This window comes from Camponotus vicinus, unplaced genomic scaffold (genome assembly GCF_025532165.1).
Source record: "Camponotus vicinus isolate PSW18456_S1 unplaced genomic scaffold, iyCamVici1.0 SCAF_1, whole genome shotgun sequence".
In the NCBI taxonomy this organism is placed as follows: Eukaryota; Metazoa; Arthropoda; class Insecta; order Hymenoptera; family Formicidae; genus Camponotus; species Camponotus vicinus.
In genome coordinates, this window is record NW_028141945.1 from 4,379,264 (window position 1) to 4,395,747 (window position 16,484).

The 16,484-nt window shown below is 43.2% G+C and overlaps 3 protein-coding genes and 1 long non-coding RNA gene across 19 annotated transcripts in view; 2 read left to right on the forward strand and 2 right to left on the reverse strand.

Moving 5' to 3' along the window:
- The window catches only part of LOC145968447 (uncharacterized), a 117,550-nt gene extending 107,106 nt beyond the window's left edge, over positions 1–10,444 (reverse strand). Inside the window, exons 1-2 of one of the 7 annotated variants that reach the window (XM_083093932.1) lie at positions 9,332–10,444; positions 8,459–9,126 (exon numbers count right to left, since the gene is read on the reverse strand). The gene's annotated coding sequence lies outside the window, so the exon portion shown is untranslated. Of the gene's footprint in view, positions 1–1,157; positions 2,285–6,632; positions 9,127–9,331 lie in introns of those variants that run through there. The other 6 variants (XM_083093924.1, XM_083093915.1, XM_083093985.1 and 3 more) reach the window with 6 other exon arrangements.
- On the forward strand, positions 3,840–5,897 carry LOC145968509 (uncharacterized). The gene is made up of 3 exons (XR_014437752.1): positions 3,840–4,310; positions 4,421–4,866; positions 4,960–5,897. It is a non-coding gene; the product is annotated as an uncharacterized LOC145968509 (long non-coding RNA).
- Cog7 (conserved oligomeric Golgi complex subunit 7) lies at positions 8,469–13,816 on the forward strand. 3 transcript variants are annotated; one of them, XM_083093877.1, is made up of 11 exons: positions 8,469–9,997; positions 10,215–10,304; positions 10,895–11,080; positions 11,149–11,280; positions 11,367–11,550; positions 11,621–11,814; positions 11,895–12,386; positions 12,484–12,604; positions 12,668–12,841; positions 12,925–13,383; positions 13,472–13,816. In XM_083093877.1, the coding sequence occupies exons 1-11, from the start codon at positions 9,959–9,961 to the stop codon at positions 13,642–13,644; spliced, it is 2,244 nt and encodes a 747-aa protein (XP_082950003.1). In that variant the 5' UTR covers positions 8,469–9,958; the 3' UTR covers positions 13,645–13,816. The 3 variants fall into 3 exon arrangements, with proteins under 3 accessions (XP_082950003.1, XP_082950008.1, XP_082950015.1); XM_083093882.1 differs by having other exon boundaries at positions 8,471–9,961; XM_083093889.1 differs by lacking the exon at positions 10,215–10,304 and having other exon boundaries at positions 8,472–9,961.
- Positions 13,817–13,930: 114 nt separating this feature from the next.
- LOC145968396 (uncharacterized) overlaps positions 13,931–16,484 on the reverse strand; it is a 34,368-nt gene continuing 31,814 nt past the window's right edge. For all 8 annotated transcript variants that reach the window (XM_083093856.1, XM_083093847.1, XM_083093819.1 and 5 more), the window contains exon 9: positions 13,931–16,356. Coding sequence is in view for 1 of the 8 variants with exons in the window: in XM_083093866.1 (XP_082949992.1) it covers positions 16,325–16,356 (32 nt within the window). In the remaining 7 variants the exon portion in view is untranslated. The remainder of the gene's footprint in view (positions 16,357–16,484) is intronic.

Here is a 16,484-nt window from a genome sequence, read left to right on the forward strand (position 1 = left end):
GATGAAAAGAAAAAAGTCGCGGTGCTCGCATCGCGAGTAAAAAGCGCTCGTATTTTCGTAATAAAACTTGTAACTTTGCGCGTATACGTTTTATAATTTTGGAGTAATCGTTCTAGTAAATGTTAAAGCCACAGATCGATATACTGCGTTGGCGGGAAACAATTTCTCTCGGATTCGTCTCGAAGCGAAGTACATAAATTGCGCGATATGTGACAATCGTCGTACGCTTCCCGGAATAAAGAAGGGATTTTAGAGACGCACGGGGAGGGGGGAGAGATTATTACGCCGCAGCTCGCGCTGCAAAAATCGCTCTCAAAAAAAAAAAAAAAAATATCGATGTTCACCCTTATCCCGCTATCGCAATCTCCTCGAAGGGGGGCTTCGCGGGGCTTCGCAAGGAAACGGGAAACGCGCGAGAAATTGCCCGAAACGCGGACACAGGGCACACGCTCAATTAGCGCCTCGGGGGCACCGCGCGCGTTACGTCCTGACCCGTATTATTTTTCTCTCGGCGCGCGTTCCCCACTCCACGCTTGCTCGCTCGTTCGTTCGTTCTCGCATATTCTCCCCCTCCGCTCCGTCTTGCCGAGCGCATGCACAAATTACAGAAGCGGATAAACAACACGCGAGAGAGCGCGTCAATGAAGACGAAGCGGCGGGAGGGTCGACCGCGCTTGACAGCGACGTGGGCTCGCTGTCATCCGCGTCGGCTCGCCGCTCGTCTTTCGTTGTCGGCCTCGCGCGCGCAACGCGACGCAACAGCAGCGAAATTCGCGATCCCCCTATGCACACGCATTTCGCACACGCTCGACGAGCCGTCGATAGGGGAAAGATACAGCGGAAGGGAGATTGAACGCGCGGGAGAGGGAAAACTGACATAATGAGAGAGATGGTCATACGGGAGAATGAGAAAGGGGAAAACGAGAGAGATATACAGGGACACAAAGCAGAATGAAAGGGAGAAGAGAGAGACGCCGGTCAAACATGGCGATATCGTGCAGGCGGAAAAAAACAAGATTTAATACGAGCAAACGCGCGAGCGTGTGCGTCGCGCAGGGTAAGGGGGGCGAGGAGGGAGGGGGGGATGGAGAGGGCCGAGGGAGAGCGGCACCGGCACGCGATACTCGACAATTGCGTAGATTTGCGTATGTACTCACGCTTTTCCTGCGGCGTTTGTCCGCCTTCGTAGTGTATTCTTCGGCGAGATCGTCGACGCAGGCCGGCCACGTTACGTGCCCGACGACGAGAGGATGTTACAGCAGAAAAGCATGGAACTCGACAACGACGTCGGCGACGTCGGCGGCGGCGACGGCGGCGACGACGACGACGACGATCACATACACACACGCGGGGTCACGCACTCCCTTTTCGTTCCGCTCCGCGCGCAACTTGTCTCTCGCCCGCGCGACAGAAAAACAACACCCGGCGTCCTTTTCCGTTCTAGTCTCCTGCTCCTCGTCTAACGCACGGGAGCGATGTACTCTCTCCTTTTCGCACGCTTACTCGTCCTTTCTCCCCCTCTCTCTCTCTCCCTCTCTATTCACTCTCCCCGACGCGGGAAGCGGCGAATGAACGAATAAACAAAAAAAAAAAAACTGACACCAACAATGCGCGCTAGCGCGCGACAAGTATACACGAACGCGCAGTATCCTCTTTCTTTCTTTTTTTTCCCCTTTAGTAAAACTGTCAGGTATTACGAGGACAACGCGCGACGCGGCACATGCGAACGTGCTTCATGTGTTTCACGCACGAGACTCCTATCTCACTCTCTCGACGCGTGAGTGGGCGATGACAGCGGCGACGACGGTAACGGCGACGTAACTACGATCAAAATGGCGTGCTGGATCGCCCACACGCGATCAGGTGGAAAATGCCGGAATGCCACCACTAGGAAAGATCGACTGACTGTCGAGGTCTGCGGCTCTAAGTGGTTTGATGTTAAGAACCGAACAGGGGAACAGAACGGCTAGAACGCGCGAGAGAGACGGGCGCAAGACGATGGGAGAGGGAGCGAGCGAGACGGAGAAGGAAGAAGCGTGGAAAAATAGGAGGAAGCAAATCGGAGTAAGAGAGACCGCGGCTCGGCTGCGACTGAGTGGGGGGAGACGCCGCGCGAGTAGGGATAGGGGAAGCGCGGTTACCCCCACCACCTCGCTGTTCAACAGCTGCGCGCTCGGGTAATTCCGACTACGGCCGATTAGTCCCGATCGCCGAAGCAGGGCCGTCTAGCGCAGCAAACGCGTCGGAATTTTCCCTCTTATTAAAATTAAGACTAAATTAAACTTAACGTGTATATATATACATATATATATATATATATATATATATATATATATATGTGTATGTATATGTATATGTATGTATGTATATATATGACAATTCGCGTCGCGTGCGCTGATACGATGCTGTTACATACGTAACGCATTCGTTTTTTTTTTTTAACGATGTAAAATAGTTACGAATAGTTGCGACGGACGACGCGAATCTTTGCGTCTCTCTTTGAGGGAATAGGCTTAACGAGGCGATCGTTTGGCGACATTCCCTTTCGTCCGTCTCGATGCATTCCCGCGAATAGACTCGCTCGCATATATCAAGGATACTCTCCGCTCGCCGGCTCGCCCCAAGGCGGCCGTGGGTGGTTCGCGCATCATTTCTTCCCTCTCCGGCTCTTCTCGCGCCTCTGCTTCTTCGGCCGATGCGCTTCGCGCTCGCTCCGTTCGCCCGTCTCGCGAGGAATTTCTAAAAATCAATATACGCGTACGACGAGGCGAGAGAAGGGGCTACGAAGCGAAGGAAAAAAAAAAAAGAATATTCGATATTCCATTCGCCCTGGCTCTTTTTCTTTTTTCCCCCCTCCCCCCTCCCCCCGATGCATCTACCAGTTTTTCTTTCGTTTTTTTCCCCGTTATTCTCTCGCGAAGCGAATCGTGCGCAGTCGGCATCTCTCTCTCTCTCTCTCTCTCTCTTTTTCCCTCGTAATCCGACATCGCGAACAGTCGGTAGAGAGAACGAGAGAAATATAGAGAGATATTATGTAGAGAAAGAGAGAAAGAAGAGACCGATCGGTTTCAAGGAAGAGGACTCGTCTCGGAGGAAGTCTGGGCGAGGAGAGCCCGGTGAAGGCGCGGGAGAGTTTATTTTCTCAGAAACACGCCGCGCGAGCGCGCCCGGCATATAGTCTCTGCCTCTTCTTCTCCCGTTGCCTCCGAATAAATTCATTCAGACGTTCTTCTCGCTCGCTCGCCCGCCCGCGAATCTTCCTCTCCTCCCCGTATCCAATTTCCTATCCCATGCCGCGTCGCGTACACGATGCATACGCGAATGCGCAATTAAACGGGTTAACGATATTTTACATATTCGGCTGAACAATATAATTCGCATCTCGGCCGCGTTTAATTGACGAAGATGCGGCGGAATCGGGGAATCTCGCGTCTCGTGAGAGAGAGAGATCTGGTCGGACAGCGCGAAAATCCGCTTCAACTGTACCCGCGAGTCATAACGTTCCTTTTTTCATATCCATCTCGTTTTATAACGCCAGAACCGTCTTTTCGGTGATCTTTCGCTTATTTAGCGAAACCACGCGTCACTCGAGAATTATTCAGCGCTGAAAACTGTAGTGGGTAGTTAAGCTTCGAGAGCGTAAGCGGATAACGCGATGTTATTCTACGCGCTGCAGGAATTTAATTTCAAGGTTGAGCATTCGCGACGATGAGATTGAAAACTATGTTGAAATTTTAGGACATCTGCGTCGATGAATTTGGAGCATTTTGAACCGTTTTGATTACTCCAAGTTCGCAGAGCATTCTTCGTTGCATTATTAGATCGACATTCCGTTTGCCGATTAAAATTATGATTCAGAAACGGAATCGTCGAGCAAAGTTGTTGGCCAATCAAGGCTGCAATCGGGCCAGAGAGAGATATCGCGACCGGATTCTGTTCGATTGTTCGATTCGCGTACGCTTTCACCTTTCTACTTTGGGCCCGATGCTCTTTTTACGCGTTTAGAATTGACGTTTCGAGGCAATATTACTCGATCCCTTTCGCGAGATTCTGAGAGAAGGCCAAGGAATGTGCATTTTGATATTCAGGTTTTCAAGAATTAATGCATTTTGTCTTCATTGACTGTCACGCTAAATAAAATATAGCTAGAAAAAATAATTCACAATTTTTACTCGAATAAAAAAAAATCATTAACCGATATATTTTTAAATAATTAAATTATTGCCTCAAGAGATATGTACAATTCCCACAATCTTTTATATAAATTTTATAATAAAATTGTCAAAATCGTTGTTTAATCACTTTAATAGGTAATAAAATTTCTTTTTCAACAAGCTTCTTTTATATACCAATTATAATATTATATATAGTCTCTTTAAATATATATAATTTGTGGCTTAAATATATTTCATATTTTTAGAAAAGGGAATACTAAGAAAATATTATCTAAAAAATAAATCGCAGCGTATAAAACGCATCTCAAAGCTGCGCGAATTCGCTTGATTCTCCAAAGGTTAAGAATGCGACAAGAAATTCTGGTTTGATACATCTTTCTTTGATCTTTATAAAGGGGAAAATGTCGCGTTTCTCTCTTATCAAGATAACTGGCTTAGAAGGATAAAATGAAAGGACGGAGAGAACGAGAAATAAAGCGTGCACTCGGCGATTTTCATGGATCGCTTCCTAGAAGCCGCGAACGAATGAGATTAAAAGGGAAATTATTCGTTTCATCTCTTGCTTCCCAAAACGTTTACCTTGTAAAGAGTATTAGATCAAGATCCAACGATTACCTTCTGGAAGTTCCACGGGATTAAACGGAGAATCGCGTGATTTCTGACAAATGCTTCTTTTTTTATCTTCAATGAGGTTCGATTTTCTCTCAAACTCTCGGATAGAAGCTGCTTATAAATATAACGATACAAAACCAATGATTGATTAGCTTTGATTTTAATATTATAGAAGCGTGAAAATCAATCTCGATGCTTATTCGATGGCGACAGAAACGGCGTATTTTCGCATACCCGTAAAAAATTAACTCGACAAGATACATCGGATTCCTGTTTTCAAGTCGAGTCGAAAATCGCAAGGATTTCGATCTTACGATCGATCGTTAGTACAAACGCAACGGGACTGAGTTATCGCGCCCACACACTCTTGGATCGTAAACTCAGGTCGATATGATTAAAGATACGGCACTACTTAGCAAAGAGCGTATATTCTAAGGAGGCTTTCATTCCGCAAGGGAGTGCCGATAATGAAAGTGTACGTGCACAGTTTGGAGCATGTTTATATATATATAATGGTAATTATTGCATATATATATATGTATAATAAATATGTATCATACAATACAGCACCCTAACCACAAGTACTCGCCCCTGAGTATATATGAGTAATTGTCTGAGGGTCTATTTTTTTTATTTGATAAAATTAACCAAGCTGGACAGTAAAATAGCCGAAGCGTTGGTTTCATGTGCGCTGGGGAAACCGGAGTGAGAGAAAGAAACATATACATGTGTGTGTATCGGCTGGACCAAATGTAACGTATCGCAGCCGCAGAATGTGACACAGCACAGCCTCAAAAAAAAAAAAGAGAGAAAAAAAATCGGGGGCCGACACTATAGGTCGAAGACCGGACTATGCGCCAGTGTGTATGTATGCGTGTGTGTTGTAAAAGGGAAAATGATAACAGCGAATCAGCAGTTCATAATTATCGCAACGAAAATCACCCTGCAATCGGCAACGCTGCATGTTTCTCCGCGTACAGGAAAAGGAGGAAAAAAAAAGGCCGACAAGAGATCGATTTCCTGTGCCGCAATACATAGAGCCGAGTGTACATTAAGTCGCCAAGTCGAGTGGCATTTCGACGATATAAAAAAAAAAAGGAAAAAGAAAAATAGACGGGGGAGAGAACAAGAGATCGATTTCCTGTGCTGCACAGCTACCGTCGAGTTGCATTCGGAATCTCGTTATTCGTATTAAATGCCGCGATTAATAGACTTGTCAATTGTATTCTTTTTCACGGAACCGGAATATAATTTCGTCGAGATGACATATTTCGAAGCCGAGCGTGCGCGAAAATATTTTTTCGCATTGGTAGTATCGAAAATTGAACTCGAGATTATACCGTGATTTCGATGCCCCGAGTCGACTTGCGATGCGCAACGTCGCGAGCCAACCACCGTCGATCGTGCGAGGACATTTCGCTCGATATTTGCGGAATATCGAAGGAGATGTATCAGTTATCGCACTCGCGTACGTGTATGGCGTAATCTCGAAGGACCGAGACCGATACGATTTCGGGGAGTTTAATTTTTCGATGCTGCAGGCGCGCGAAAATAATCCCTCGTGGGTCCATCTCGCTAACGACCAGTTTGTCTTTCACCGTTTAATCTCGCCGATTCTTCGTTTCCCTCCACAGAAGACGAAGAATCGATTAGATTAAAATAACGTCTGTGAAACCGACCGTGATATTCGTGACGACTGAAACGCGATGGTCGATGGTTGGTGAGCGTCAGGCTCGATTACCCGTATCTGTCGCATCGAAGATTGAACTCACCGAAGTTACGTCGGTTTTCGATCGTCGACTCTGGAGATCCCGATTTTCGATCGCCGGAAAATCGCACACCTACTTGCAATTCTCGAATGCTGTCGCTGCTGCTCGAACGGAGTGCTGGGAGAACAGTGCTTGCGAGAGAGGCGAAAAACAAGTACAAGTAGTAGTAGTAGAAGAAGAAGAAGAAGAAGAAGAAGAAATAGAGAATAATCGGCGTTACCTGCACGCTGAACTCACCAGGGGCCCCTGCCGGGGAATCGGCCTGTTGGTCCCGACCGGAAGCCAAGTCCGGGAAGTCGCGGTTGGTACCGTGGAGAACGTTCAGCCAATCCCGCGCCACCTCCTTTAGCGTGCGGGGGCTTGGGATTGGCTGCTACTCAGCCTCAAGGCCGCTGCTGATGCTTCACTCCTTCTGCCCTTCTCTCGACAGGCCCCGAGTGTGTTGTGCGCTACATGGCCGCGCGCGGGGCTCAGCGGAGAACAGCAATCGGGGTGGCGACTCCGCGATTCCGCCGCTCTGGAAAAATTGCTGGCGCTTCGATCGGATTGTCGAATGGCGCGACGGCGAAGAAGCGGCGGAATTGCCGGGTCTCTCACAACCCGACGGACGAAGGAAAATGAGTCTTTGTCGATCGGCGTTGCCGAGCCGGCACGATATCCAGTGCATACTCTTGCACCGACATCTGCGAATTTCTGAATACTCGATAACATATAACCGTCATTATTCATCGCTTTATCGCAAATTTATGTTCCTGAAAAATAATATATAACTGATAAATTTTTAATAAATTGCATACACATATATTCAAGCGAAAAGAATAAAATGAATCGAATCTGTCCTCGTATGCAATGTTAGCGAATATTCAGAAATCTAGATAAACAGGACTTAAAGATATTCACTGAATATATGTGCTATATGTGTGATAATCAAGGGACATATGCAAGAATGCCCATTGAATATCATTGAATCGTATCGCAGTCTCGTGTAACAGGATAGGAGGAGAAAGGGCTGCCATTCTTGCTGGCGATTTTTTTCCATGACTTCTTACTATCTATCATTCGCGTATCGATCCATGTCGACGACGCCGATACAAGCGCGTTCGTCGGATAGAGATCAGGATAGCAAGCCGATCATCAATCTACGATGCCAGATTGGAGCAGGTTGGAAAAAAAAATCTTACAATTTTGTCGCTACGTGTGCAATCGATATATTGATGCATAATGATAGGCCAAATCGTTCCTCGATAAGAGAACTCGCATAATTTTGCAAAAGGCGTCGTTTAACAATGCGTAAAATGGGATCTCAGCATGAATGCGTCGGATGCATCTCAAAGTGCGTAGCGTGAAGCAGCGCGTTGCGTAAGACACGATGCTCCAACGTGGGATATTTCACGATTGAATTTTAATTTATCGATAAATTGTAAGATGGAACATTTAAGATGGAAAATAAAAACTCGAATTTACTACGCCGCGAAAGATCCAAGCAACGAGCATCGCGTCACGCAACTACGCCTTCGTTCGAGCTCTGTTAATTGATCGGATCAGCTGTTAAATTTAGTTCGCGAAGCAATATACATGTTGTATATATCTGACGCGATATACGAGAAGGCCCGGAAATCGCGTGCTTCCTTCCGACTACGAGTTTTTCATCGAGTTTCGTTAGGGGTCTTAAGCTATTTCAGTCATAATTGAGAGACTCGATGAGAACCGACTTTTACAATCTGTATATACAAATAAGATTAACGTGAGAGATGTTATAATTATAAATTTTTAACTTTACAAAAATATCGACGATTGAATTAATTTCCCACACCTGTTTGCCCGATAACGATGGATGCCTCGCTTAGCCATAAAGGAAGAACGCAGCCTCGGGTACATCACGTATAAGTGTATGTAACGTACGACAATTGGCCATGTGTGCGCACGATTCACGGACGGATGTCGACGATGGTCGGCCCTCTTGTAAACGAAGAGGCGGGGGGGTAGGGTGGATGGGTGCCTGCTTGCCCGCCAGCCAGCCAGCCAACGAGTCGCTCTCCTGGATATTCGTCCACGACGATGAAAAGGCAGCGTAATTCCTCTTCCTTCCTTACTTGGGCCGCGTGCGGGGGTGATTTTCGGGGAGGCAAAATTCCAACTTCCAACTGTTGCGCAAATAGCGTGGCGCAAACGCAGTTTCGAAGGCGTGGCGATCGACAAAGGGCCCGGAAACGGCCGATAACGCGCCGTTTCCCATACCCCTTTTTTTATCTCTCTCTTTCGCTTCCTTCCTTTCCTCTCACTCACTTGTTCTCTCTCTATCCCCGGTCTTTTCGTTCTTTTTTTTTTCGCCGCCTCGTTACGCACCACCTACGGAGTAGGAAGCAGCCTGGCCGCGGAATAAACGAGTTAACGTGCCTCGCTCCAGTCGGGAACGCGGGACTCACGATCGTCCGAAGAGGGAGGTGGAAACGAAGGAGGGTAGTGATTGTGGTGGTGGTGGTGGTGGTGGTGGTGATGATGGTGGTGGTGGTGGCGGTGACGGCGACATCCAAGGAGAACCCTTCTCGACGAGCAAATGGCACGAGCGTCTGGAATCCGAGACACAATCTTTATCACAATTGCTGCTAAGAGGGATGTCGCTCGCTTTGTCGCCTTTCGTCGCGTTTACTCCCTTTTTCTCACTCTCTCTCTCTCTCTCTCTCTTCATCTCTCGCAAAACATACATACACGCATCTCTCACTCCTCGTTTACGCACCCTATCTCTCTCGCATTCATTCTCTCTCTCTCGCTTACTATCGAGACTGCTCGACGCATTTTCCCGACGCACCACGCACGATAGAACGGACGCCGCCGTTCCCCTGGTCGGACGTCAAGAAGCCGGACGCGCTAACCTAGAAAGCGATGCCCCGCTGGAGGCGATCAGCCTCCTCGTTCTCCTCCAGTCTTCTTCATCGTCGTCCTTTGCCGTCGTGGCACGATGCACTGCGCGATCGATCCGTCGCGAGAATTTATTGCCTCTTTCCCTTTCCTCTCTCTCGAGCGACGCGGCGCACACGCACGCACGCACGCACGCACGGCGAATTATTAACGGCGAATATCGCGGGGCCGACGGTCGTCTAACGCGAAAGGACGACCGTAACGGCCAACGGACTCCTCGGTACCGCGCGCCACTCGACGCGATATCAAGGCGACGACGACGACGACGACGGCAGTGGCGAGTGACGGGTAGCGGCCGACGATAACGACGCGAGCGACCGAGCGGGAAATAAAGACTGACCTTGGCGCGGTGCGGGAGGCCGGTGTTCCAGGATCGTCTCGTCCAAATCCGCGCGACGTCCGTCGGCGGTGAGGTGCCAACGTCGGAATACTGGCCGGGATATAACGCGACTCTCTCTCGGTCTTCGTTTCTCTCTCCTTGCCATGGTAAGCGGGCGCGACGACGGAGCGGCGTTGATGCAGGTGTTCCTTTTTTTTTTTTTCTTTTCGTCTGCTCTCTCCCGACTCGCCGTGACGTACGAGCTTATGGTCGCGATCGATACGTTTCACGCGGAATACGACGCTAGGGATCCCGAACCGCTCGCGATTCGCGAATATCGAAACGTCGCGGCGAAGGAGGCCGAGACGGGACGGGTGACGGCGTAGCCGAGCGTTTCTAACCTCAAAACTGCCCTTTCAGGACGTCTCCGCGTTCTCCGAGGACAGCTTCGACGTGAAGGGATGGATCAATCGGACCTTCAAGTCCGCCGAGGCGCAGGAGAACAAGGACGTGAGTCGCGCGGGCCGCCATCCTCCGCGGGTCCCCGTCTTCGCGACGCGCTTTCTCGGATTCGAGTCGCACCTGTCATTGCGACGCCCGTCGGCCGCCAAACTGGCGGCTTCCACCGCGCGCGGCGGCGGTCAATGACACTGTGGCCCGGCTTCTACAATACAATCCCTTTTTACATTGGTTTTTCAGCTAAAAGCAATCAGAGAATAATATTTTGCAAGCTCGCGCGGTCTCGTGCCCAAAATTATGCCCAGACATTATCGTCGGACAATAAGAGTTCTGTCAATCTCGCGTCATGCATATGCATACGTTTTTTATTCATACATATTTTAAATAAATTATTGTGCAAATATTGTGATTTTCCTTTGCACACATTTGAATGGTAATTTGGTGCTGTATAAATTTCAATGTCATATATATTATAAATATAATTCATAGTAATTTATATTAATAAAATAAAATGATCGTTACAACTATTCACATAATTGATATAATAGTTAAAAATTCATCAATCTTATTTTGTGTTTTAATTCTGTTATGTATATGAGATACATGTCTATTGAAGCTTTTCACTATGATTGATCTTATAGGCTTTTGTCTCATCATTGGTGATGAAGTTGCAGTTATACGTACAACAAGTTAATGGTGCCTTAGAAGAGACCAGTCAATCAGTTCTGTCCAGCTTACCGAGAATTTTAAGAGACACTCAACTCTTGCAGCAAGAAACATTAGCATTACGAGAGAAAATGGTTGCTGTCAAACAAGAGATTGCCAAGGTATATCAAATTTATTTTAGACTATTTGCATTTTATATATTATAATAAATACATGACAAAAAAAATAGGTTGAGAAAGATACAGCCTCTTCCATGGCAATGCTGGAGAAGATTGATAGGATAAAAACAGAGTTACAAACTGCTAAACAAGGATTACACGAGGCTGACAATTGGACTGTATTAGCAAACGATATGGAAGAGGTATATGAAAATTTCACAAATCGTTTCTTTATAGCGGTATGATACATATCAAATTTAATTATGTAATTTTCTATCTGCTGAAATAGGTCTTTGAATCTGGTGATATTGAAGCTATATCAAACAAATTGTTCAGCATGCAAAAATCTTTAGTTATGCTCGCGAATGTTGTCGATTACGAAGATAAAAAGCTGCAATTGGAAGGCTTGAAAAATCGTCTCGAAGCGATAGCCAGTCCACGATTAGTCCAAGCCTTTACCGCTGCCAATTTAGGTAAAGCTTATAAAATCTAGATTTTAAATCATTTAGAAGATAAATCTGATCAATGTCATATTATGTTTAGAGCAATCCAAAACTTACGTGGACATTTTTAGCAAGATGGAACGTCTGCCTCAGCTACTTAAATATTATCACAATTGCTTAAAGGTCTCTTTAGGGCAAGAATGGAGACGTACTATCGAGTTAGCGCAAGATGAGAATGTTACCTATTGGCTGCATACGTACTATGATAAGTTGTTATCTTCTTGGCATGAACAGGTACATATACAAAATCTTTTTGTGATTGAAATATTATTATTGCTACTTTGCAAATGTTTTTTATATCATGTGTTTGCAAGGTGAAATGGTGCCACCAAGTATTTCCCAATACTTCGATAGATATTGTCATCGAGGTTTATGCTGATCTTTTGAAGAGTCTCGATCCCGGTATTCCAGAATGTATAGAGGCAGTTCTGAAACAACATTCTAACGCGGTGCAGTTGCCCCTATTACTTGAATTAAAACAAATGACGAGACATTTTGCTGTAAATCTGAGTGGCGCTATCGAAACATCGTTTCGCGGGAAATTGCAAAATGAAAAGTTACTGTCGCTAGCGCAAGCTATATATGCGCCTTATGTCCCTTACGTCGCAAAGTACAAAACGCTTGAAACTGCACAGCTAGAACAACAGCTCCAATTCTTGGATCGTTCGCACGACGATTTAAGTGACATCATTAATTCCCTTTCTCTTAGTATTTCGCGGATTATAGGATATGCCAATGAAGCCAATAAACGTTGTAAGCTCTTTACAGAAGGTTGTGGATATCCGGGTTTACTGCAATCATTAAACGTATGTGCATACTAAAGATTTCGGTGCATATGTATGCAATTATTGTAAATCATCTTTTACGTTGAAGAGATTTCGTTATCGCTCTCTTTCCTTGTAGATTTATTTTAACAAATATCTCGAGAAATATCAGCAAGGGCTGAGACAACTCGAACGGAAGAAGGTGAAACATGAAGACTGGAGCTTATTTCAAATGTGTCTTACTTTGATGCAAACTATAGGTGATTATCATCAATCAATGCCTCATGTGACATTGTAAGACAGTCATTTCAATCTCGTTACAGGCGATCTCTTGCAACAAGTACAACAATTCGAGAAGTCGCTCGTGATTGACATTACAGAAGCTAATAACAAATTGCAGAGTACAAACGATAGTGTTTTCTGTCAATATAAAAAGTTACTTTTAACTTCAGCAGGATGCGCCGATTTAGAAAATCTCGTTACATCTTTCCAAAGAGGTGTGTGAATGTAGCGCGATAATATCCATGATATTATGAGATGAAACACACACAAGTACGAATAATTAAATTTTGTTTTGCAGAAGACAAGACAATTCTCGATTCAATTATAAAATCTATCCAGAAACTCTGTTTTGATTTACATCACACGACGTACGAAGTTATCTTTGCTCCAATATTCTCTCAACTGTTATTAGTACAAAAAGCTCCAGCCTGGTCGTTGGATGCCAACAAAATGTCTAATCTAAGTTCAGATCTGCCAGATTACAGTTTCGCACCTCAAGAATACATCACGCAGGTCGGACAATATTTAATGACGTTACCGCAGCATTTGGAACCGTTTTTGTTGAGAGACAATCCGAGTCTAACGCAAGCGTTGAAGGCAGCCGACCCGCAATATGCTCAAGGATTGACCGAATCTGGTTTTACCGGTATACTCTTGGACATCGTTGCCCGGGGAACATGCCAAATGTTCCAGGATCAGACCTTGGGTATTTGTCAATTGAACTCTGTTGCTTGCAAACAGCTCGCAACTGATATCGGTAAGTCTTTCGTTCTACTTTTAATTTTACAATTTTCAACAAAATAATAAAGAAGGATAAATAACGGTTAAATTATATATGTTGTTAGATTATCTCGGCAACGTATTGGAGGAGCTCGGTTTGTGCTTATCGGAAAATCTTCAACACATGTCCTTATTGTTAAGATTATCTCCGGAGGATTATCAGAATGGCAGCTCTGGATGCAATGCTCGTGTCGTGGCTGCAGTCAGACAAATGCGTAACATTACTTCTTCCGGTTGACATAGTTTGCATCTCTAACGAGATATAACATCGCAATGTCAGAATCCGTTCTCAATGTATTTCCGGCAAAAGTATTTCTTATACAGCTATGATGCAATTATTTGCAGTTATATTATGATGTAAAAAGATAATATATGTATAGTATTTTTTAATATACACAAATATAAGCTTACTATCTCTTGTCTCTTCATTTGATATACTTTTATATTTAAGATTGGAAAAAGAAAAACTTATCATTTTTTAAAACATATTAGGTAAAAATAAATTCTTAAATAATGCATATAAATAACATATAAGTATTTTTTAATTAGGAGTATTCACCAAATATCGTACTTTAATGTCATTTATTTTCTATGCTACGTGTCTGAATTGAATAACCGTTAATCGATCTCACTCAGCATTTTCGATAATTTTTCGGGAACTCTAGAAACACGCGGAGAGTAACTTTGTTTTAAACATATCCTCAATTTTTTTTTCATACTATCGAGATATATATACATAACTATAAAACAAATTACAAAGATCGCAGCACCATAATAGAGCTCAGGACACACAATTTATGCGCCGAAGGCGTAAATACTTATAAAGAACAAGAGATATATGTGTATATATCTATAAGATCTAGGAAACTGACCATTCTTTTTAATACCGATAAAGATTCGTAATTGAGCATTTTCTCTCACATTCACTTTCTTATCACATATGCTCGCATATATAAAGTTCGAGATGAATACGTATTAACGTTTTCCAATGAGTCGTGTTTAAAGATGCAGACAAAATGCAGCAAATGCGTATAATGTATTTCAATTTCAAGCAAATATCTGAATTTCATAAAAATATCTATTCTGTATATAGATTTGTATTATATAATGATATATTATTCTACACTTTTTCATAGATTGCATTTACATGATTTATTTATACTCCATGAAACGAGTTACGAGCATTTGCTACATTTTTCTTTCTCGATTGATTGTTTGCGAATCTCGCGTACAACATATATATATATATATATATATATATATATATATATATATACACGCAAAATCAACAATCGTTAATCGAGTTACAAATAAAATATTTTGCTCTTATCGAGCTTTTAACTAATAAATTAACACTGCGCCTCTTGCGTTTTCTTTCTTTTTTTCCTAATTTTTACATTAATTACATAATATGTTAATTTCTCCTAAGATATGCAATGAACATTAAATTACAATACAATAAACTATATATATATATATATATGAATTTGTTAATACATACAGTTAATTTAAAATAGTCATCAATAGCACTTGTGCGTAAGTCTCATGGGCGTACGAAAATCGTTCGCTGTAAAAGAATATCGATACGAAAAACGCAATTATAATCCAAAATTAGGATAAATACTTAAATAAGCTGTAAATTGCACACACAAATTTAAGATATATCTACCAGAACGCAATAAAACTGAAGTTAAGAATATAACCAGCGTCATAAAATACTCGTTATCAAAGTGTACGTATCCTATCTTTGAATCATCGAAATGTGCAAAAATTGAAAACGATTTCACGAAATGTTAACAATATTCTTAACAATTTGTCACAATTTAATAGACAAATGTTGGTCCTTAAGCAGGATCGCATAATTATCTAGAGTTTTTAAGAAACTCGTGCGATTTCTCGAACTTCAGATTCCGTAAAGGATAGAATAGCTATTCAATTATACTCACACGATATACTTTGTATACGCAATCATAATTAGACACAATCCATCAAACATTATTATTTGATAACGAAAAGGAGATTACGAGGGGAGGGGGAGGGAGAAGAGAGGAGTAATCGCGTGGCACTATTTCAGTATGGCCTCAGTTCCTACTCAGATTTTTCTATTGACTAGACCCTAGAAGTTTGTTCGAGTTACAATAGCGTTTGCAATATCAAAGTCATTCTACATAGTTTCGCAGGATGTAGAGTTTCTTTTATTGTACGTGACGCCTGTCATCTCTTGTCGAAGAATCAACATTTCATTGATTCTCTGTTTGGGTAACGAGAACTTTTCTATGTCATTCGACTACACCGCAGGTATGGCAAAAATTTCGTTACGTATAATCAAAGCTTATTATTAAAGCAGATATACTGCGTGCAATATGTATCAAGTCCTCCTTACTATAACAGCACTACCAAACGTTAGTATATAAAAGCTAAACTCTCCAGAGAGATATATATGGGAAATTATCCAGGATATTAATGTGTACAACATTTCGGATGACTGTGAGCAACGGTGTAACATATGATCAATACAAATATTATTTATATATGTATGTTTCCTGGGAAAATATTATAAGAATTTCTGTTTGTGTCTTGCATATATCTAGCGGGCTCCTTGCAAATAACTTTGAGAAAAGAATGAGTTTCTCTTCAAATAATAAATATTAATGCGCGCGATCGATAAAATATAAATCAATGATTAAAAAGTTAAATTAAGAAGTATCGGTGCTAGACACACTTAATTGTATACATCACGTGTTTCGGCTAATCGATAGTGGCTGCTGACCAATAGCATGTGCCCGTTAAACATGGCTCCGTGCAAAATTAGATTCGCACGCCGATGAAGAGAATTTGCTTCCATTAGAAAAGAGACTTATTCCTTAATACGGTCAGCAGCAGATAAGTTTCATGCCACCTTTTTCTTACTGGTCTTCTTACTGCGAGGCAAAGTAGCGAAACTCGTAATCTGAAATACATGAAAATATTGGGTCTTACTACTTTTATCATGAAATTCAACATTGGCATATTGTCAATCCCTTTTGCCATTATTTTGATTTTGATAGAAATTGATCAGTAATTGGTAAAAAAAGGAGC